The sequence below is a fragment of the Coloeus monedula genome (assembly GCF_965178545.1).
Source record: "Coloeus monedula genome assembly, chromosome: 24".
Classification (NCBI taxonomy): domain Eukaryota; kingdom Metazoa; phylum Chordata; class Aves; order Passeriformes; family Corvidae; genus Coloeus; species Coloeus monedula.
The window spans coordinates 1,692,352-1,713,880 of NC_138804.1; the positions used below are offsets into that span (position 1 = coordinate 1,692,352).

Here is a 21,529-nt window from a genome sequence, read left to right on the forward strand (position 1 = left end):
TCCTGTCACATCCCTGCTCCCGGAGGTCACGCTGGGCTCAGCCTTTGTCATCCCAGCAGGGGGATTTGGCAGGATCAGGAATCTCACAGGCTCCACCTGCATGAAAGATCCAGCATTAACTCCACCAGCAGCAGGATTAAAAACAGGGATTAAAGCACAGAGCTTCCAGGGACTCACCTGCTTCAGTGCTGCTCCAAAAGGGAGGGAATTTGGAGGAAATGGAAGGAAAAACTCTCCTTGGGGAGGGACAAACCCCATGGCCATGCCAGGGACTCCATGGATCCCGCTGGCACACGGGATTTCAAAGCCCCCAGTGAGGAAATCTGCCTCCCACACACCGAAAAGGCAGGAGAGATCCCGAATCCATTCACTTCCACTCCGAATCCGTGTGGAAACGAGCTGGTTTTCCCCCCAAAAAAGACAAGACAGAGCCAAGGAGACATTCCAAAGGGATATTTACTGCCCCAGCGATGCCCGACCTGAGGTGGGTTCCCCTTCAGCCACAGCACAGCCCCTGCCCCCTGCCCCGTGGGGTTTCTTCCAAGAGGAATTCCAGTGGGAATCACAGCCTGGGCTCGTCCTTGTCCATGTGGGGGGGTGTGTACTTCCCTTCTTTGATCATCTTGTCCCGCTGCTCCAGGATGGTCCGGAGCCGTTTAGCCTGGCAGGGACACAGGGGGGGGTCTCAGGGATCCCTCAGGGGGTCCCCAAGGCAGGTCCTGGCAGCCCCATAGATGTGGAAGCCACACTAAGCCTGCCCTGGGGTTCCTCACTCCAGTTTGAGGCTCTTCTCAAAGGCTTTGAGGCTTTCAGGATGTTGTAACACGTTGTGTACTGATGAGATTTGGGTTTGCAGCCCAATTTTCTGACCAGGATTTTGTCCTGGATGTGGATGCTGCTGGAGAAGGGCTGGGGGCAGGGAGAAAGGTCTGCTCCGCGCTGCCCGGCTGACCCAAAACACGGAATGGTTTGGTTGGGAGGGAACTAAAATCCCATCCAGCCCCACCCCCATGGGCAGGGACACCTTCCACCAACCAGGCTGCTCCAACCCGGCATGGAACCCTCGCAGGAATGGGGCAGCCACAGCTTCTCCGGGCTCCTGCAGCCAACCGCAGCCCTCGGGGAAGCGGCTGCTGCGGGGCCAGACCCCTTCCTCACACTGAGCACGACCAGGCAGCGCTCTCACCCTGGGCTGGAGCCCCCAGACCTTCCCCAGGACCCTCTGCACCCTCTCCCCAGCCTGACCCAGCACCTGGAGCGCCCGGACCTGGTGCCCCCCCTTTGTCAGGACCCTCCAGACCCCCGCGCCCCCCGTGCCCCCGCTCGCCCCAGGGCCCCGCGGTGCTCCCCCCGCTCACCCACCAGCTTGGTGCGCTTCATGCACTCCATGAAATCCTCGTACTCGAGCTGACACTCGCGGCGGGCGCGGGTCTGGCCCAGCCCGTGCCCGCACTCCACCCACTCGCGCTCGAAGGCGTGGCAGGCCGCGGCCTGGCGCTGCGGCTGCGGCATGCTCTGCCGCAGCAGCCAGCTGTCCACATCGATGCCCAGCTGCTTCTGCAGGCCCCAGAACGGCATGGCTGCGCGCCTGTCGCGACACGGCCGCTGTCGCGCCGCCGACACCGCCGCCCCCCCTCACGGGCCCGCCGCCGTCCTTCACCGGCCTTTCGCGACGCGCCCGCCGTCAAGCGCAACCGCCGTCGCGGCACCGCGCCGCGCTTTGCGGCTGGGCGGAGCCAGGGAGAGGAGCGCCCCGAGCGGCCCCGCCTGCGCTGTAGCGCCCCTGGCGGAGCGGAGGACTCGCGGAACGCCGCGCCCCAGCGCCCCCTGGCGGCCGCAGCGCTCGAGGCTCTCCCAGTGCTCCCAGTGTCCTCCCAGTGTCCCCCCAGTGCTCCCAGTGTCCCTCCCAGTGCCCTCCCAGTGTCCCCACAGTGTCCCCACAGTGTCCCCACAGTGCTCCCAGTGTCCTCCCAGTGTCCTCCCAGTGCCCCAGTGTCCCCCCAGTGTCCCCTCAGTGTCCCCCCAGTGCCCCTGTGTCCTCCCAGTACTCCCAGTGTCCCCACAGTGACCTCCCAGTGTCCTCCCAGTGTCCCCACAGTGACCTCCCAGTGTCCTCACAGTGTCCCCACAGTGTCCCCACAGTGACCTCCCCGTGTCCTCCCAGTGCTCCCAGTGTCCCCCCAGTGCTCCCAGTGTCCTCCCAGTGTCCTCCCAGTGTCCCCACAGTGTCCCCACAGTGCCCCTGTGTCCTCCCAGTACTCCCAGTGTCCCCACAGTGTCCCCACAGTGACCTCCCAGTGTCCTCCCAGTGTCCCCACAGTGACCTCCCCGTGTCCTCCCAGTGCCCCAGTGTCCTCCCAGTGTCCCCCCAGTGTCCCCCCAGTGCCCCAGTGTTCTCCCAGTGTTCTCCCAATGCTCCCAGTGTTCTCCCAGTGCTCTCCCAGTATACTCATCCCAGAGTCCTTCCAGTGCTCTGAGTCCCCAAACCTGGACATTAAGGGAGATCTTACCAACGCACACCCCCAGCACTCCCAGTGCCTCCACCTCAGCGTCACCCAGTATCCCCCAGTGTCCCATTACTCCTGGTGCATCCCATTCCCATGAGCCAGGGTCCTCCCAGTGCCTCCCAGTTCTCTCAGTTTCCGCCCCCCCCCCCCCGTTCTCCCAGTGGCTCCCAGTTCTCCCAGTCCCTGGCCTTCAGGCTGTCACAGGGGCTGCACCCAGGGCAGGAGCCTTCATGAGGGCTGACAAGGAGCCAGGGAGGTGCCACAAGGCCTGGGTTTTCCTCCCACAAAACCTCAACCCATCCCCTATTTCCACACCCCCCCCCCCCCCAAAATCCCAGGGGTCCCTCTGGATGCCTGAACAGCACCCAAGGTTTGGGTGAATGGCCCCGCCTTCCCTAACGAGCAAAGCCTCATTAAATGCTGATTGCAGGGGGATTCTGCACCACCTCGGGCGCAGGGCGGGGAGGAAGAGCCGGGGGCTTCCTCAGCCGACCCCTGAAGCCAACGCTGGGCTAGCAATTAGCACCACCACTGCTAAAAGCAGAGCCCAAACCTGCCGAACCCCTGGGGAAGGCACACGCACACCGCACGAGCTGGAGGAGCAGGATTTGTGGAGCAGGATTTACTTCCAAGTCCGTGAGAGCGGAGAGGGGCGATGCCAGAGGCAGGATGGCACCTTCCCCCTCCCTGGCGCTGCCATGGGATCCTTTCCCCCTCTGGCACCACCACAGGACCTCTCCCTTCTGGTACTGCCATGGGATATTTCCCACCGTGGCACTGCTGGAGGATCTTTATCCCTCCAGTACCACTGTGGCACCTTTTCCCCCGGTGCTGCCGAGGGATTTTTCCCACCCTGGTACAATTATGGGACATTTCCCCTGCCAGTACCACCACAGGACCTTTCCCAGCGTGGCTCCTTCCCCAGCAGAGCTCAGATGATGCCGGCAGGAGCGAAGACAGGGGTGACACAAAGTGTCTCTGCCATCTCCCAGCCGCAGGACAGAGGGGTGCAGAGACTCTCACGGTCGTCTTCTGTCTGGGGTGGCTTTTCCTGGAAGAGCTGGACGGCTTTCCTGCAAATGGAGACACCTGAGGGGGAGCCAGGGGAAGGAGCAGCCCCCTGGGAATGGGAAGGGGACAATCCAGGGCTCTCATGTCCCCCAGAACAGCCAGAGGTGAGCTGCCTGTGGCTTCTGCAGCGAAAAAACTGGCTCAAGTTTGAGAATATTAAAAAAGCAGGATTTTTGCCTCTGAGGCCATGATTTTACCCTGAATTTCCAGGTTCTGTGATTCAGATTTCACCCTCTCCCTCGGGCCCAGAGCCCAGGTGGAGGAGAAGCCAGCACCTCCCCCAGGATCCAGCCCTGCCCTCTCACCCTACCCATCTCTTACCAGGCCATGCGGGGCATGGCGTAGGTGACCTGGGGCTGGGGACACCCGGTGAGCAGGGACGATGTTGTGATGGTGTAGGCTCCCATGTTCCCAAAAACCAGCCAGTCCCCCACGTGCAGCTGGGGCAGCTGCAGCCCGTCAGCGATGCGATCCTCGCCGTGCCCCGGGGGTCCCCGCAGGCTGCTGCTGTGCCAGGGGTGCTCTGGGCAGGGTCTCTGGCAGGTGAAAATCACACAGCAGACACAGGGATGAGAATGTCCCAGCATCACAGTGACCCCCCAGCAGCCCATGGACTGGCTACAGCGTGCCCATGCTCTACTCCCCTGTGGCATGGGGTGGGCTGAGGTGATGCCAGCCAACGTGAGGGACATCCTGGGCTGTCCCCAAGGTAGGTGAGCCCCTCACCTTGTGCAGCCGAGGCCTGGGGCAGGGGCTGTCGAACAGGAGGCAGCTGAAGGCGCCGTAGATGCCGTCGCTGAGGTGATACACGAGGCTCTTCCTGCTGCCACACTCTTCCTCTGCAGCGGAGCAGGGACAGGGCTCAGGGGGGCTCGGGGACACGGGGGGACACATCCTGCTGTCACACCTACCGTCAGAGCCAGGCTGCTCCATGGGAATCTCCTCCAAGGCAGTGATGCTGACAGCCAAGGTGAAGGCTGAGGTGACATAGTAGCGCCCAGGCCTGGCAACCACGTCCACCCCACAGCCCTCGGGGAAGTACAGATCCAGGGCGGAGTTTATCACGGCAGAAATCTGTGTGGGAAGGAGAAGCAGCGTCCTCTTGGTTAGCTCGGAACTCCGCAGGGAGCTGGGGAGAGCTTCCAGCCTCGGGCAGGTTTGTACCTCTTCGAGAGGGGCTCTGGTGTCCTCGGTGCCGGGGAAGCCGCCCCCGATGTCCAGGAGGTGCATTCGGAATCCCAGCTCTGTGGCCACGTCAAACACCAGCTGTGCTGTGGCCACGGCCTGGGTGAAGGTCTGGGGCTCCAGGCCACGGCTCCCAAGGTGGAAGCTGAGGGCACAGACCCCGTTTCAGCAGGGTTTGATCGTCCCCAGAGAGCAGAGGGAACACAGCACTGGGGGCAGCTTCCCATTCACCATCCCAAACCAGACCCACAGAGCCTTTCTTAGGGTCAAACCTGCCCCAATTTGGTGCCAACAAGCTCATCCCAACAGCAAATCCCTGCTTTCACCTCACTCCTAAGCAGAGCAGCTGGAGCACTGCATTGTTCCAGCAGGGCAGAGCTCTCCAGATGCCGATCCAGGGGGGCTGAGCACCCTACAGAGGAAGGCCCATGTGCTGTACCTGATGCCAACAACCTCCACAGCCTGTTCCTTCGCCATCTCCAGCAGGTGCCGGCAGGATTTCAGCGTGGTCCCGAAGGTCATGCTCGGGTGGGCAGAAGGGATGGAGTCAGCAGTGATCCCCAACAACATCCTGCACAACAAAGCCACACTGTGTTGTCTTGGAATCACAGAATCATGAAAGGAAAAGCCTTGGAGGGCTGGGAAAGCCCTCAAAGACCACTGAGTCCAAATATTAACCCCAACTCTTAACTCCAGCACTAAACCACGTCCCCGAGCACCACATCTACGAGTTTTTTGAATGCTTCCACACATGTTGGTTGCACCATTTCCCTGGGCAGCCTGCTCCACTGCCTGACCACCCTTTCACGATCAGATTTTTCCCCATATTCAATCTAAACCTCCCCTGGCACAGCTTGAGGCCGTTTCCTCTTGTCCTATCACCTGGGAGATGAGACTGACACCCGCCTTCTACAGCCTCCTCTTGCACCCCACAGCCCCCTGGCCATCCCCTCCTCCAGCTCCCACTCCAGTGGCACTGCCAGACACCCACCTGGCACGGGGGTGGCTCCTGGCCACCTTGCTCAGCTCCACCTCGTTGTCGAAGGCCATCAGCCTGACCCCGTGGGTGGCCGCGTACCTGATGTGGGCGACCTGCTTGCAGGGGCTGCTGTAGAAGATCCTCTCAGCTGGGACCCCAATGCCTTGAACCCGGCTGATCTCTGCCTGCAGGGAGAAGGGGACACGTGCAGCAGGTCCCCAAGACCTGGGTCTGGACCAGCCACCAGCTCTGGGTCTTGGCCAGCTTGCAGTGCCGAGGAGAGCAAAGCGCCAGCGTGGCAGCCTGGGCTTTTCCAGGGAAAAGCTAGCAGAGCTCAGAGGGATCTCAGTGGACTTTGTCCTGGTGTGGACAGGTTGTGGCAAGGTGTTTAAAAACACCATGAGAACGGCAGAGGAAACAAGTGGGGTGAGCAAGCCTGGGGCTGACCCCTGGTCTGAGCTGGGAAAACTCCTGCACTTTCTCCTCCTGGAAACACGTCCTATTTAATTACATAAAAGCGATTTAATCTTGGCTTCTCCCTGGAAATCTGGCTGTTGCAAATGACAAGCAGGAGGGAGCAAAGAGCTTTAGGCTCAGCCCTAAGGACACGGAGAGTTGGACAGCTGTGGCAGTGGCACCCCAGGGACAGGAATGTCGGCCAAAGGGAACAACACAGAGAGGACAAGGATTTCTGGGCTGTGTCAGGAGGGTTCTGACAGCAGAGGGAGACTCCTGCCCCTGTAAATGTCACCTAAAGCAGAGACTTAGGAAAGGAGGGTGAGCTCTGCCACTCGCCCACAAACATTTCCCCCGGAGCTGTCCTCCCACAGCCCTACCTTGTTGGCACAGGCGAATCCTGCCCCCAGCTCTGCCAGCAGCCGAATCACCCCTTCGCTGCCGTTGCATTTAACTGGGAAATAGGGCTTCACTCGGGGCAAGGCCTTCAGGAAACGCAGGTGTTTCTTGACGATGTCCCCAAGGTCTGCCACGAAGAAGGCCTGCTGGTCGCTCTAGGGGACAGCTGGAGTGAGCAGCAGCTCCAGCAGTGCCTTTTCCAAAGGCAGCAGCAGAGCATCAGCCCTCACCTCTTGGCACAGCTCCCCCAGGAGGTTCTCCAGGAGGTCTCTGGTGGTGAAGCCTTCCTCCACCATCAGGAAATGGGATTCGTTCAGGTACCCGTTCATGGTGTGATGTTCAGGGTGTGATGATGCTCGTTTAAAGCCTGCTGGAGTAGGGGATGGATTCTAAGGATGAGACACACTGGGAAAAGAAAGGGAATATTAGAGGAAGGGTCCACAAGCTCCATCAGCAGGGACCACCCAGCCCGCAGCCAGGGGTGCCCCTGGGTAGAGCTCTGTGCTGCTCTGCTCCAAACCAGCGCCTCAGCAGAGCCCTGCTGTGGGTTACAGCATCTCCTCCGGGGGAGGAGACACATTTCTCTGCAGTTCAGAGCTCTGTTTTGGCACACAGCAGCCTTGTCTCCATCAGCAGGCACCAGCACAGCGAACAACAAAGCCAACTGCACCACAAAGAGGAGAGGTGCCTTTAGAGGCCAGGACAGGCCCCTTCACGCTCTGGAATGCAGCTGGATCTGCTGAGTGCTCAATGGGGCGAACATCCCTTATGGATTCCCAAAAGCTGAAGTCTCGTGGACACACTTTGCCAGTAGAAAACCCCAGCACAGGCTGCTCACTGACACCACCTCAGGACAGCCTGGATCCGTGCTGTGGGTCCTCTTTCACGGCTCTCCCACAACACAGGGTGTGGAACAAGGGGACAGTTGAGCAGCACAGAGTTTTCTGGCTCATCCTAGAAGATCTTTACCTTTGAGCTCACACCCTTAGCTTTAACAATCTCCTGCCCCGGATCCAGCCCGTCCCATAACCCAGGGAGCTGATGAGCTAGCAGGGAACATTTCCACTCCAATAATCCAGGTCTAGCCACGGGGCTCTTCCAGGAGCACAGTCTCTCTGATTTGAAGTGAGCAGGAGGCAGAGGTTTTGTTTCTCAGAGCTGTCCACCACCTCCTCCCTACACAGACCTCCTGACAGCATTCCAGGGGGGCACTGGGAGAAAGACCACGCCGACCCCGGAGCAGCAGGATGTTGTAATGCATTGAGCAAGCACCACCAGCGAATTCCAGAGATGGGGAATGAGGTGAAAAAACATGTTTTGAAGCTCTTAGAGCTTCAAATTCAGGAAAGGAGAGCAATTCCTCCACCTCTACCCTTCACCAAACAGCACCCAGCCCACCCTGGTTGGGCACAGAAGGGGTGAAAGGGGTCATTCCTGTCGGAATACGTGCCCCAGCCTCGGACACCCCCTCCTTACCACCGTCCAGCTGTCCCTCCCAGGTGTCCTGGTGCGCTGTCAGGGGGGCTCCCCGAGGAACGCCGAGCTCCCGCAGCAGCCCGAGGTGTAGCTGTGCCTGGGGGTCCGGGGTCTCTGGGCAGAAGCAGTGCAGGGGCTGAGAGAGGCACTGACAGCACCATGCCCTCCACCCCCATCCCCAAATCCAGCAACCACAGGCACTCTACAGCTCCCTCCTCACTGTGCCAGGCAAAACAGCTCCCCCACAGCCCCCCCAGAGCCCCCTTACCTCAGAAAGCATTTAAACAGATTCTGCCATGGGTCTCCCAAGAGAATGAACCGGCCCCAGCGCCGGCTGCTCGTCCTGTCCCGGCTCCTTGCCTGCCCCAAGCCCCTGCAGAGGATGAGGGGGCTCTGCACCCCTTCTCTGCCAGCAGCGCCTCCCTGCTCTGCCTCCCAACCGCAACCATGACAACCAAATCCAGCCACCCCATTGGCTGAGCCGCCTCCGAGCATCCTTCATCCTTTTTGGAGAACGCTCCCCCTCCTCGCCCACCCTCTCCCAGGGCTGGGGCTGCCCCCAGCAGTCACCCCGGGCTCTCACCGGGTCCCTGCCGTGCCGGCAGCTCGTCCCCAGCCTGTCAGCCCGGCCCTGCTTCCCGCGGCTGCGCATCCTGAGCACGGGGACCCTCGCGGGGAAGAGCCCAAAATACCTCGGAAATGCTGCTGCCAGGGAAACCAGGCTTCCTGCAGATTAAAGGCTGAGCGGTGTTTGGCTGGGACTCTGGAGAGGGGGAGGTAGTGGGGAAGATGTCAGGGACTGATCCTGCCCTTGCTGAGCTGCTGCTGGTTTTGGGGGGTGCCCCAGCAGCAGATCCAGCCCTGCCATCCATGCAGATGCTCTGTCTTTGCTGCTTTCATGAGCTTGGAAATGGTGCCACTGCTCCATCCCACACACAGGATGGGCTCAGCAGGGATTTTTTAAATTCTTCTTGCTAAATTTGGAGGTCTCTCTCTGGTATTGCTGAGGAGCCAGTGTTCTGTCTGGGGAGGGGTAGCTGCCCCCACTGAGGGGGGAGTAAGAAGGACCAACTTAACCTGGGTTTCTGTATCCAACACTGTGGTCTTGGCTTTGCCACAGACTCTCCTGGCAACCAGGGCCAAGGCAGCTCTTGTCTGCTGTGAGATCCTGGCCTGTTTTCCTGGTGCTCTGGCCCATCACCAGCGCTGGACTGTGCTGTGTAGGATGTGGGGGCCATGCAGAGAGGCTGGGAGAACAGAGAGATGCAGAGCCCTGCAGTGCCAGTCCCTCCTGGATGTGCTGGGCAGTGTTGTGATGCACAGCTCACGCAGAGCAGGGCACTGAGCCCATCCCATGCAGCGCCAGGGCCAGCACAGCTCAGAATCACAGAATCGATTAGGCTGGAAAAGATCTCTGAGATCACGAAGTCCAACTGTGACCGAACACCACAACTGGACCACGGCCCTAAGTGCCACATCCAGTCTTTCCTTAACACTTCCAGGGATGGTGACTCCACCACCTCCCTGGGCAGCCTGCTCCAATGTCTAATCACCCCTCCTGTGAATAAATCCTCCTTAATGTCCAACCTAAACCTCCCCCTGCATAGCTTAAGACTGTGTCCTCTTGTCCTGTCACTAGTTGCCTGGGAGACAAGCCCTACCCCCACCTGGCTCCAAACTCCTTTCAGGTAGATGTACAGAGTGATAAGGACACCCCTGAACCTCCTTTTCTCCTGGCTCAACCGCCCCAGCTCCCTCAGCCGCTCCTCATCAGCCTTGTACTCCAGCTCCGTTGCCCTTCTCTGGACACATTCCAGCAGCTCAATGTCCTTCTTGAACCGAGCGGCGCAGAACTGGACGCAGCACTCGAGGCGCGGCCTCACCGCGCCCAGAACCCGGGGCCAGCCGGGCCCGAGCGCGGCGGCACCGAGCGCCCCACGTGGCGCCGCCAAGCCCCGCCCACCGCGGCGTGACCCCGCCCACCCCGGCGATAACCCCGCCCACTTCCGCGATAACCCCGCCCACTCGACGTAAAAGCCTATCTCTTATTTGCATACCCACCACCCTCATCTGCATAGCCCCGCCCACCCCGCGGTGTCCCCGCCCACGAGGCGCGGGCCGGGCGCGCAGTCGGCGGCGGCCATGGCTCCGAGCGCGCAGGCCGGGGGCGGCCGCGGGCAGGTCCCGGCCGCGGGGATCCGGCACGGCATCCGCGCCGTGCTGCTGGGCCCGCCCGGCGCCGGCAAGGGCACGCAGGTGAGGGGGATGCGGGGGACTGTGCCGAGAGCGGCCGGCGGGATCGTCCCGCCCGGCCTTCCCCGCGCCCGGCACCCGGCGTGTGACCCCCGCGAGGAGGGACGCGGCCGTCCGGCCTCCCGTTCCCCGCCGAGGGATCGGGGTGTGCGGTGTGTTCGTGCGGCCGCGGGCCTCCGCTCCGCCGGGGGCTCGGTCGTGTCCTGCCTCCAGGGGCCCGCTCGGCCGGGCTCTTTCTCCCGGATGCCTTTGTCCCGGACTAGGGCCGGCCGCGGGGAGCCGGTGCCTGGCCCTGCTCGCTGAGCGCCGGGGCTCTGTGCCGGGCCCTGCCACGTGCTGGCCGGTCAGCGACTGTCCCGCTGCCGCGGGCCCCACCGGGGCGGGGATCCTCAGCCTCCGAGGTCCGGTCTCACCTCTGTCCTCTTCCGCAGGCCCCGAAGCTGGCCGAGACCTACTGCGTGTGCCACTTGGCTACCGGCGACATGCTGCGGGCCATGGTGGCCTCGGGCTCCGAGCTGGGCAAGCGGCTCAAGGAGACGATGGATGCGGGGAAGCTGGTGGGTCGCGGGGAATGTGCTGGGAAGGACTGGCAGCACGTGGAATGAGAGCAGACAAAATCCACCTCCTAATTAGAATTCTCCGTGGCAAAACTAATTAGTGTAGGAAGGCAGATTGCAGGGTGAAGGCAGATTGCAGGGTGAAGGCAGATTGCAGGGTGAAGGTAGGGATGGGGTGGGGGCTTTCCTTGTTATCACCCTGCAGGAGAAGCATCCTATAAAAACATCCTTCCTCTTCAAAATTACTATTTGCTTACCAGCAGCCTGTGGCCCTGGGTTGTTTTTATCTTTTAGGGGGTGTGGTCTGGCTGGCAATTTTCTGGCTCCTGAACACTGAGGTGACAGTGTATCCTTGGAGCTGCAGGATGTTACAGCCGTGTTTTGCGGCCCCTGTCTCTCTTGACGTGATACCTGAACTCCAGGTATCACTTCAGAGGGTTCATCTGCATCCCAGCTCTTGCATAAGCTCGATTCACCTGTAACTGTAAGGTGAAAAGAGACTTAAAGGTGTTGCTGTGGTAGTTACAGCAGCTGCTGTGTGAGAGAGACACTTTGGATCCCCAAGAAGCACGAGTTAGAATCTCTGACATTCATTTTCTGAGGGTCTAATTATCTCATCCAAACGACTGAAATATCTCAGGGAAACTTGAGGGACCATAAATTGCAGTGACTTGCCCCAATGTGGGGCAGATCTCGGGCATCACTGCGGCCGCCATGGGCTCGTAACACCCCGAGGAGAATCTGCAGGCCCCAGATGGGGAGAGCAGCCTTATCTCACTTCTGCTCAGAGCTCATTGCAACACCGAGCCTGCAATACCCAGCTGGTTATGAAAGATAGGGACATTATCAGGCCAGGCTGGTGGTATCTGCCACGTGTGTGCGTGTGGCAGCCAGCTCCAGGCTGCTCCACAGGTACATCCCGCAGCTCTGTGATAACTCAGCTGGGAGCACGGCAGCATTTCGGCATGGGCTTTATGCTCAGGATCTCTCTTCTCCGAAGGGTGTAATCAGGAAGTCACAGAAGTGACTTTTTGCTTACCCCCTCTGCCTGCAGGGCTGTTGTTTGTGTGTTGTGACAGCCTGGTCCCAAATCCTGCTGGGTCCCAGCTGTGTGTGCTGGAGAAAGCAGCGCTGCTGAGGAGAGCTGCTCCCAAATAAACAGCCTTCCTTGAGGCTGCAGCACCTGTGAGTGCTGCAGTGTGGAAAAGGCACTAATCCCAGCGGTATGCTGAGATTGTTAGATGGGAAAAAACTACGCAGTGAAGCCAGAGCTTGTCAGCAACTATTGGGCCTTTACCTTCACACGAGCTTTATGGGAGTCAATGAGCAACTCGGCTGCTCTGCCCTTCCTGCCCGGGCCTGCCTTCCAAGGGGGATGTGTGGGTGAAGGTACAAAGTAACAGGAAATCAAGGTTATGTCGATATTTTGTATTGTGATTTGGTTTTTAAAAAAAATAACAATCTGAGGAGTTTGAGCTGACAGCGTTCCTTGCGATACAGCAACCTTTGTAACAGTGAGGTTACAGTGCTGGTCCAAGTCCCTGCACGGGCTGGAGTGTCCCTGGAGTGAAATGTGGCACTGCCCATGTCCTGGTGTTGCAGGGAGTGCTTTCCTGATGTGGGCAGGTCTGAACAGGCAGCCTGAGCATTGACATGAATCATGGCATCACAGAATATCCTGAGTTAGAAGGGACACGCAAGAATTACCGAGCCCAACCCTTGGCCTTGCGCAGGACAACCTCCAAAAATCCCACCCTGTGCACAAGGGCAGATGCTGTGTGTAAATTCAGGGTGTCCTGCTGACCACACACCTGTCTCCCCTCTGCAGGTGAGCGATGAGATGGTGGTGGAGCTGATTGAGAACAACCTGGACTCCCCTCCCTGCAAGAACGGGTTCCTCCTGGATGGCTTCCCCCGCACGGTGAAACAGGCAGAGATGGTACGTGGGCCCCTGCTCAGGGGCTGCTCCAGCACCTCCTTCCCTCAAAACCAGGGGTCCCTGCTCCCTCAGCCCCTCTGAGGTGGGTGTTTGCTGTTGCAGCTGGATGAGCTCCTGGAGAAAAGGAGAGAGAAGCTCGACTCCGTCATTGAGTTCAGCATTCCCGACTCCTTGCTGATCCGGAGGATCACTGGACGGTAATCCTTCCCTCCCAATGCTCAGTGCACGGGCTGGGGTTTCCTAGTCTAAGGAACAGCATCCTAATTTCAGATCCCAGGTCGTCCTCATGGTGCTTAGGTCTGGCTGTGGTGCTGGTCTCTATTTCTGCCCTGATCCCTTGCCTCTTCCCCCATGCCTGGGCCAGCCTTGAGCAGAGCCCCTTCCTTGCCCTATAAATTAGGGATTTCTGTAGAAAATCTCAGCTCACCCTTTAAGTTCCTCCTCCTCCTCCAAAGCTATTATTGCTGCCTTACACAGGACGCTGAATACATTTGGGCACCAGCAAACTTCCTGCAGGGTCAGGAGTGTGTTCTCTTGTGTTCTTGTTGTCCAGACCCCTTTCTCAGCAGAGCAGGAAGTAAAACTCCCCTTCTCCACCTCCCAGTGCAGCTGCTTTTCCAAACTGAAGAGGCCCTTGGTACAGAAATAACTGGAGAGAATTTTCTTACAAGTGAAAGGCTGATGGTGTTGCTGTGGCAGATGTTTCTGTGCTGATGAGTGGCAGGTTCAGGAGACCTTGTCCTGACCGGGCTGCTTTGCTGACACTTCTTTTCTGTCTCAGGCTGATTCACCCAGCGAGTGGCCGCTCGTATCACGAGGAGTTCAGACCCCCGAAAGAGCACATGAAGGACGATGTATGTGAGCTCCCAAGGCCGCAGCTTACCTTGCTTTGGGTTTAGCTGATGCTTTGCAGTCTCTCCCTGGAAAAACTCATTTCTCTCCTTCTCTTGTACCTTCTTGTCCTGGCTTTCTGGGGAGCGTGGGGAACTGCTTGGGCAGCCTGAGCCGACGGCACTGCAGGGAGCAAGGCCTGGAGGGATGGATGGATGGATGAAGGGCATGGCCATTCTGCAGAGCTGGCCCAGGCTCTGCCAGCCTCAGAACTTGTTGGACTCTGTCCACAGCTCAAGTTGCCGTGGGTTGTGACTGCTTTCCATCCTGGGGAGCAGCTGTAGCTGGTGCCTGCTCTTGAGGCTCCTTTTAGCAAGCAGAGTGGTGTGTGGGGGAAAAGACCATGATGCTGAGCCCTTCTCTCTTCAGTGACTGCTCTGGGACTTGTTCTGGCTGCCCCGGGTTCACTCCGTCTCCCCCGTAGACCTGGGGTCTCCTCTGCAGCTCCGCCTTGGAGGAGGGGAGCAGGGAGAGAAGTGGGGAGCACCCCAGGCTGCAGCCCGCTGGAGACTGTCCCCTTGCTTCTCCCAGGTCACTGGAGAGCCCCTGATCCGCCGCTCGGACGATAACGAAACGGCCCTGAAAACCCGGCTGAAGGCCTATCACACCCAGACCTCCCCCCTGGTGTCCTACTACAGCAAGCGAGGGATCCATACGGCCGTGGATGCCTCCCAGTCTCCCGACGTGGTGTTTGCCAGCATCCTGGCAGCCTTCACGAAAGCAACATGTAAAGACCTGGTTATGTTCATTTAGGGCTCTGTCCCAGAACGGGGCTCTGCTTTTTTTCCCCCCTCTCTCTTTCTTCTGTCTCTGTCTCTCTGGGGTCAAGGAGGGTGAAGAGCTGAGCAGAGTAGAAGGGGAAGGCACGAGGTGGTGCAGCCCAAGGCAGGGCTGTGCTAATTCTGTAATTAAACAGCTGTTAACGGTCTCTATCTCGCTCTATGTGAACGTCAGGTCTGTGTGTGGATGTTGGGATTTTGGCCTCTAGAGGCCGCAGCGAGCCCAGGCTCCAGCTGCCCAAAATGGGCTCTGCGCTCCTTCGGGCCACAAAGCCTTTGTTTCATCCTAGAGATGCGCCTCCCTGGAAGGAACTGTACTTCCAGCTCCTCCTGGCTACCCCACAGGGGCCTAGGAGAAAGTTGGGGATAGGGGGGAAGGATTTCAGAGGCGATGTGAAGCTGCAGGATTGAAACGTGGCGTTGCTCTGTGTGTGTTGCTGTGGGAGCAGCCAGGGAGGGGCAGCCTGGCTCGGGGCTGGGTGACAACGTGTTCTTCTTGTATGTGTTTTATTCCCTGTGGGGTGGCAGGTTACCTGGGAGCACAGGCTGTCTTCCTGTTCTGCTGGCACTTGGCGGGGCAGAAAGAGGGGGTGGGAGGTTTCAACCTTTATTTATTTGTGGGATTTATAGCAAATTAGTGAGATGCTTCTTGCTCTTTTTAGTGTGAAATCTGTGGTCAGAGTCTGACGGTTACTGTTTGGCAGGTTGGGATGTCCTGAGGATCAGAAAAGGATTTGGGTTTTATCTCTTCACTCTTGTCTTGGTTTTGACCAAGGAGAGGAAGATGTGTTGAGCTTCTCCTGATCCCAAAGTCTAAATATAATAAAGCCTTATTGCAAAACAAATGATTTCTCAAGGCTCGAGAGACAGCGTTATTAACCACTGGCTCCATGTGCCCTTGAGCTAACGACCTTCGTTATGAGCTCATGGAAATGTTCCTGTTTCTTGAGCAAATCCAGCAGCTCTGTCAGGCTGTGTTTGAGGACACTGTGTGTGCTTAGTGCCTCGGCCTTTGCGGGGCATTGCGCTGCTGCGTGGTGACACTGCAGGGCTGGCACTGACCTTTGGCCATGAGGGATTCCAGCCCTTCCTAGGGGACCTTGCTGTAAATATGGATTGGCCCAGATGAAACTTTGTCCTTTGGCATTCCATGTGTGTTTACTGATTGAGTGTTACTGAGTATCCTCCTCTCTCTCTCTCTCGGGATGGCCCACTCCATCCTGTGCACTGAGCTGCTGTGGGCTCTGTGGCCAGAGCAGATGTTTAATCCTCAGGAATCCCTTGCTCTTTTCCTTGATAATTTCTCTTCTATCTCACAATCGCCTCTCTGTCCTCTCACATCCTTTCCAGGGACAGAACCTTTTCCCTTCCAGCAAACTGGAAATAACACTGGGAACCGAAAGCACTTGATTTGTTGCTCTAGAAAGCACATGACTGAGGAGAAAGGCTTTGACAGTAAACAGGGCTGGTTTTGCCAGCAGCCTGTGGTCCCCTGGGATTCCCAGATGGGCCTTGCTCTGTCTCTGGCAGCCCCAGCACCTGGAGTTGGTGTGCTGGGAGGTCAGGATTTAGGATGGGACTGGTATGGTCCAGGGAGTGGGAAAGTGTGGGTTACAGCTGCCCCGGCACCTTGGTGACTAAAGAAGTTGTGTGGAAGCAGCTTTTATCTTGAGAGAGTCAAAGGGAGAGCTGCAGCCCCCTAAACTCTGCGAAGGGTTCCCAGCCAGTTGGCATTCCTGGATTTGGTCAAGGTTTTACTCTACAGCAAGAGCAAGATGTTCCCCCACTCTCCATGCCTTTCCTCCCTTGTGCTCACTTCACATCCAGCTCACCAGCCTTTTTTTTTTTTTTTGCCATAAACCATGCTTAATTTTGTTTGTTTGTTTTTCCCTAAATGTTTTTTTTTTCTCTCTGTTCCCATTTATTCCAGCTGAGTGACTCCATCAAGCAGATGAGACACCACCAAACGCTGCACACTCTGCTACATCACCCATTGCAGCCCTTCCCTGGGTGCAGGGGGGGCGGCTGGGAGGGGGGTATGATTGATGGGAGGGGGGGAAGGAGGTGGTAAACAAGGGGTTGGGGGGGCTGATTTGGTTGGGTTTTGGTTGGATTTCTTATTTGGCAGAATCATTGTGAAGAGGAGACAGACTTCTCCATAGAAATCGTGTTTGTGGAGGCAAAACAATTGTGGAGAGGGGAAACGTCTCTCAGTGATCAGCTGCAGGTCCTTGACCTGTCGGAGGGTAGGGCTAGGAGCTATTCCAGGCTTCTCCAGGACTTTTCAGGGCTTGTCTCATGGACTCTTGGTACTCTGAGGCCACTGAAAGGTTTGCTGTGATTTTTTCCTAAAGTTGCTTCCTATCAGCGAGGACCAGAATGAACAAATGATTCATCGTGTCTGAAATGGAAAGGAAAAAGAGACTCCGTGGTCTTTTCCTGGAAGTTTTGTTTTTCTTGTTCTGCTGCATTCCTAAACCCTGGCATAGAGACTTCTCAAGGATTCTCTGCTGCTGAACAGAGGGGCTGTGGCTCTAGTCCAAACCTGCCTTACTTGGGAACGGGGTGGCTTTTCTGTGATCATGACCAAGCTGGAATTCACACAATGCTGAAGAAATGCAAAAGAGACTTTCTTAATTGCTTGCAAAAATAACACTTAATTTGGTTTGGGTTTTTTTGCATTTCTTTTTAGATCAAATGGTGCCTTGTCTAACCTCTGAATCAGTAATAAAATAACCCCTTTACATTTGTATCTGGTGCTGTGTCCTCTTTGACCTGCAGACAGCGTGGAGGATGAGGAGGCAGATGACAGCATCAACTAACAATTGAGCTGGGTGGATCCTGGGGCCTGATCCTATCTCAAGGATGTTCTGTGCAGCTGGAAATGTGGCTTGTAATTCCTTTTATCTCTTCTCCTTGCTGAGTGTGTCCAATGCTTTAGATCACCATAGCAATGGTGCTTCTTGCTGGTTCTCTCTCCTGTTTCTTCGTGTGTGAGGCTGAAAGCACCGAGCCTCTGTGTATCCTTTCTGTCCAGAGCTCCTTGCAGTATTTTAACTGATGTAATCCCTTTTTTTCCTCCTCCCTTTGCATCTCCAGTGTGTGGAGGAGCTGATGTTATTTCCTTCTCTCCTCCTGCAGCAACTGGAAGCCACATTATTGTGTCTTCTGCTTCTGCTCGTTTGCTTTCTGCCTTTCATGCCTTGTGGCATCCCTCCTCTCTCTAAATTCACAGGGAAAAGCCTGTCCTAAAACAGGGAACGAGAGCATTTCCTGGCCTCCCTTTCTCCTGCCTGCACAGGGACCCTGACCCTCTGAGGTACCCCAGAGGAGGCTGTTCCTGATGGACTGATGGAGGGTTGTTGTTTATCCACAGTTCTTGCAGCCCTGCTTGTGTTCAGGCACCGTGGCCCAGCACCAGGAAGGGTTGGGTTGTGTGTACCCATTTCCTGCAGAAATTACAGGTTTTCCATCATAATTGGGCTCTCCTGCTCCTCCGCCATTCTGTCTCTGTGCTCAGGTGTTTTCATTACCTCTCTGTACCTCCCATTACCATTCCTGTGCCTCTCTGGCCTTTGTGGTGTTCTTCCCTTGTTCCTTTTGATGCTGGATGTTAAACTGTGTTCTTCCTCCTTGTCTGGGATTGTGTCCTCTGCTCCTTGCCTGCTGTTGTTTTGAAAACCTGTTCTGCCTGCTCCTCCTGGCTTTCTGGTCTGTGGGATGGAGGGGTCTTGGCTCCTCTGAGCTGGGCTGCCTCTGTTTGATCCTTACCTGAGTGTGGAGCATGAAATGGATTGTTGGGGAGCTGTGGGGAGGCTGCTGTGGGGAAGCTGTGAGCTCAAGCCTGGATCCTCTGGAGTTGGATCTGTGCTGTGACCTGTTTCTCTCAGGCTGACCTTGAATGTTTTCCACAGTACACGATGCTCTGCAGGTGCTGTAAATTCCTTCTGCTCAACCATTTCGTTCCAGCAAGCTGCTTATCAGGCACTCTTTTGAAAACTGTGTTCATATTTCATACACACAATTATTCAGCAACTATAAAAGGGGAAATTTCCTATTTATAGCACAAGGACCAGCATCAAATAGGACACTGAATTCTCACTGATAGAGGAAGTGACCTGTTCTCTAATGCAGCAATATTTCTGCTGAAAAGAAACAGCATCTTGAATGGGGGGAGGGATGAAAGCCCTGGGCCATCTCTTTCCATTAAAAATGTGCTGCAGTCCTAAAAATCTATCTGCCCTTCTCCCTTCCCAATGAAACCATCGGCGACAGGGATTGCAGGAAAACCTTTCCCTGTGGCTTTGTGGTTAGTGGTGATGAGCCCACCGACTCTTGATGGTCTGGTTTAGAGCTGGTCTTAAGTTTCTGATCAATAACCTGATCTCTGACCTTGATGTGGGGGTGAGGAGAAGCCACTGCAGAGATGTCTGTGGGGACTTAGTGCCATCGCGGTGCTCGTGTGCACAGCCCCGAACGAGCGAGCACGTGGGGCTGGGGAACAAAGAACTGCCTGGGAGCGAGGAATGGAGGGAGTGGGAAGGTGGGAAGAGCTCAGGGGACACGGGTGGAACTGCTGCGGGTGAGGTGAGAGCCTGTTCGCTCTGAGCCTGCTTCCCCTGGCTGCCTCTGCTCTCCCTTCCCTCCCAGGTACGTTGAGCCACAAGGCCACCACTGGCCGATCCCTGCTGCTGTCCCCTGCCACTGTCGCCCTGTCCCTCCCGCGGCCTCTTTAGGACGAGCTGCAGTGGGTGATACCAAGCGAGGCCCTGGGAGGTGGAGGACCAGAGGATGGGATTCCCCTCCTGTCGCTGTGGCAACGCTGGGCAGGGAAGCAGCAGCAGCAGCAGCAGCAGCAGCGGGATGCGATGGGCGGCTGCGTGGCGTGGAGGGTGCGCTGGGGAGGCTGCGGGGGCCGGGCTGCGCTGACATCACGCGGGGAGGTGGCGCAGAGGGAAGGGGAGTGGGGAAGGGAGAGCGGGGAGACTGCGGAGGGGAGAGCGCGGCACCGGGAGTGGGCTCCGGGGACAGGTAAGGGATGCCCGGGGGCAGCGGGGCAGGGGAGGGGCTCCACGAGCTGCTGTGGGATCAGCGCCTGCCTCGGCATCTCTCGGGGTGATGGGGGATGGCTCCTGGGCAGCGGGAATGTTACACAATGCCTGAACAGCCTGGCACAGCGGGGCTCGGCTGTGGGACAGTGAGGCCAGGTCAGAGCCCAGCTGGCTGGTGCAGAAACTGGTGCAGATGCTTCCCCCAGGACAGCAGTGTGTGTGTGTCACTGGTGCTGTACTGGAAAGAGCTGGGAGTACCTGCACTTCCAGAACAGGATAAAGGGACTGGGGAGCAGCCCTGGCCCCTGGCTGGAGATGGGGAGCAGAGTTCTCCCTAGGGATTAGAGCACGGATCACTGACGAAATGAATCAGAAGTTTGAGACTCCATCCCCTGAGCTGCATCTATCTTGGAGGAGGCTGTGAGCAGAGCTGGTGCACTGGGACCGAGCCCAGCAGCGCGTTTGTGGTGGGAATCCTAAACTGCACATCCCCAGCAACCTCAGCGCTTACCCTGCCTGTGCAGCACCAATGGTTCTGGGGAAGGCAGCCAGGTGCGTGGTTACTGCCAGGAGCTATCTGGATGTGGATCCTGGGGATTTGCAAACCCAGAAGGCAAAATAACAAAGTCCTTGAAGCCTCTCTGGGTGTTGTGTTGCCTTTCAGCACAAGGGTTGCATAACGGGATCTGTTTTGTTAGCAGAGGGAGCAAGGGTGACGGTCACCTCTGTGCCCTGCAGCAGCCCAGCAGCACCTGGGTGCTGTGCTGGCCCGTGGTCCCGGGGGGAATTTCATCTTTCCTCTAAATCCAAGAGCTGGGCTCGTTCCTTGATGCTTGTGGGTTCCCAGCCCCGATCCCACAGCAGCGGGGTGTAGGGATTCTCCACCTACACTTAGGCTACACAGCCTTAGCAAACTAGAAAATGAGTTTGTGAGCACCCCACTCATCTGTGCTGACCTGATTCTGGCCTGGCAGGATTCTCAGTGTGTATCTGACTGAGGAAAGCACATTTGGGGTCAAAAGCCCAGTGCTGGTAACTCCTGTGGGTGTCAGAAACCAGTACGGGGGTGGAGATGGAAAAGGCACAAAGTAGAAACCTTGCTTGAAATCTAAGAACAGGGAGAGGCCAATGCTCCTGTCACGACCATTTTGTTGAAACAACACATTTCCTGAGGCATTTAAAAGGCTGGGGGCCATGACCCAGTGGGGCCATGGAGAAATGCAGCCAGGAATGCTTGAGAATATAATTGCAACAAGAAGCATGAATCTGCTTTAATTAGGGAAGCGATTGCTGTGTGATGAAGGATCCTTCCCCACCCAGGCACAGATGCTGGGTCTACTGGGACCATTTGGGAGTGGCCCAGGTGGCCATACTGCTGCTTATGGGATGGAAACTGCCGACAGCAACAGCTTGTGCTGCTCTGTGGGGCTTCTCTGGGAGCAAAGGGTGGGAGCCCCACACTTGGAGGGTGACAGGCAGTGCTTTCACCCAGGTGGCTGCGGGGCCAGCTGCATTCCAAGCCTCTGGCATGGGCAGGCAGGGAGGGGAGGGCCCATCAGCTGCTCCGTGCCAGCCCTCAGCTCTGCCCAGGGCAGCTGTGCTGGGAGGGAGCCAGCTCAGGATGGGCCCCGGCGCTCCAAGTGGGACCTCGCTGGGCACAGCCTGAGCTGGGCTCCCAGGGCCAGTTTGGGAAGGGTGCAGGGAGGAGTTAATGCTGCTGTTCTGCAGTTTCACCCCCAAGGTTGTGGTTCTGCATGACCAGCAGCGGGACTGCTTCAAAGTCATGTTCCAACTTGATTTTTTTTCAAGGTTATTCAAAATTCAGTGCGGGAATGGCACCAGGACCTCTCACAAACAGAAAGGCCAAGTCACCCCCTCCTAGTCCTTGACCTTCTCCGTGGCTCAGCTGGCTCTCCTCGCTTTCCCCCATACTTGCCTACACTGCAAAAGCGATAATCATGTGAATATTACAAAGCCTGACATCTG

General features: G+C 57.4%; 3 protein-coding genes across 6 annotated transcripts; 1 reads left to right on the forward strand and 2 right to left on the reverse strand.

Moving 5' to 3' along the window:
• Window positions 1-438: 438 nt before the first annotated feature.
• NDUFS5 (NADH:ubiquinone oxidoreductase subunit S5) lies at window positions 439-1,683 on the reverse strand. Its single transcript, XM_082296485.1, has 2 exons — window positions 1,363-1,683; window positions 439-661 (listed from the first exon to the last, which is right to left on the reverse strand). The coding sequence occupies exons 1-2, from the start codon at window positions 1,576-1,578 to the stop codon at window positions 563-565; spliced, it is 315 nt and encodes a 104-aa protein (XP_082152611.1). The 5' UTR covers window positions 1,579-1,683; the 3' UTR covers window positions 439-562.
• A 1,755-nt stretch (window positions 1,684-3,438) lies between these two features.
• AZIN2 (antizyme inhibitor 2) lies at window positions 3,439-6,926 on the reverse strand (the record flags this gene model as incomplete). Of its 3 annotated transcripts, none has more annotated exons than XM_082296400.1 (9): window positions 3,439-3,580; window positions 3,900-4,114; window positions 4,305-4,417; window positions 4,490-4,652; window positions 4,743-4,908; window positions 5,203-5,334; window positions 5,755-5,927; window positions 6,579-6,752; window positions 6,828-6,926. In XM_082296400.1, the coding sequence occupies 9 exons, from the start codon at window positions 6,924-6,926 to the stop codon at window positions 3,439-3,441; spliced, it is 1,377 nt and encodes a 458-aa protein (XP_082152526.1). The 3 variants fall into 3 exon arrangements, with proteins under 3 accessions (XP_082152526.1, XP_082152525.1, XP_082152524.1); XM_082296399.1 differs by having other exon boundaries at window positions 6,822-6,926; XM_082296398.1 differs by having other exon boundaries at window positions 4,305-4,652.
• A 3,263-nt stretch (window positions 6,927-10,189) lies between these two features.
• Window positions 10,190-17,244, forward strand: AK2 (adenylate kinase 2). 2 transcript variants are annotated; one of them, XM_082296382.1, is made up of 7 exons: window positions 10,190-10,329; window positions 10,758-10,883; window positions 12,712-12,822; window positions 12,925-13,019; window positions 13,604-13,676; window positions 14,245-14,440; window positions 16,423-17,244. In XM_082296382.1, exons 1-7 carry the CDS (start codon window positions 10,216-10,218, stop codon window positions 16,428-16,430), a joined length of 723 nt encoding a protein of 240 aa, XP_082152508.1. In that variant the 5' UTR covers window positions 10,190-10,215; the 3' UTR covers window positions 16,431-17,244. The 2 variants fall into 2 exon arrangements, with proteins under 2 accessions (XP_082152508.1, XP_082152507.1); XM_082296381.1 differs by lacking the exon at window positions 16,423-17,244 and having other exon boundaries at window positions 14,245-14,641.
• The last annotated feature ends 4,285 nt before the right edge of the window (window positions 17,245-21,529 follow it).

Bases quoted from the DNA above. Each gene is read 5' to 3' on its own strand.
- AK2 (XM_082296381.1), top strand. From the start codon at position 10,216: ATGGCTCCGAGCGCGCAGGCCGGGGGCGGCCGCGGGCAGGTCCCGGCC. The intron at 13,020-13,603 runs GTAATCCTTCCC...TTTCTGTCTCAG, and splicing joins ATCCGGAGGATCACTGGACG to GCTGATTCACCCAGCGAGTG. The intron at 13,677-14,244 runs GTATGTGAGCTC...TGCTTCTCCCAG, and splicing joins AAGAGCACATGAAGGACGAT to GTCACTGGAGAGCCCCTGAT.
- NDUFS5 (XM_082296485.1), bottom strand. From the start codon at position 1,578: ATGCCGTTCTGGGGCCTGCAGAAGCAGCTGGGCATCGATGTGGACAGC. The intron at 662-1,362 runs GTGGGTGAGCGG...TGTCCCTGCCAG, and splicing joins GCATGAAGCGCACCAAGCTG to GCTAAACGGCTCCGGACCAT.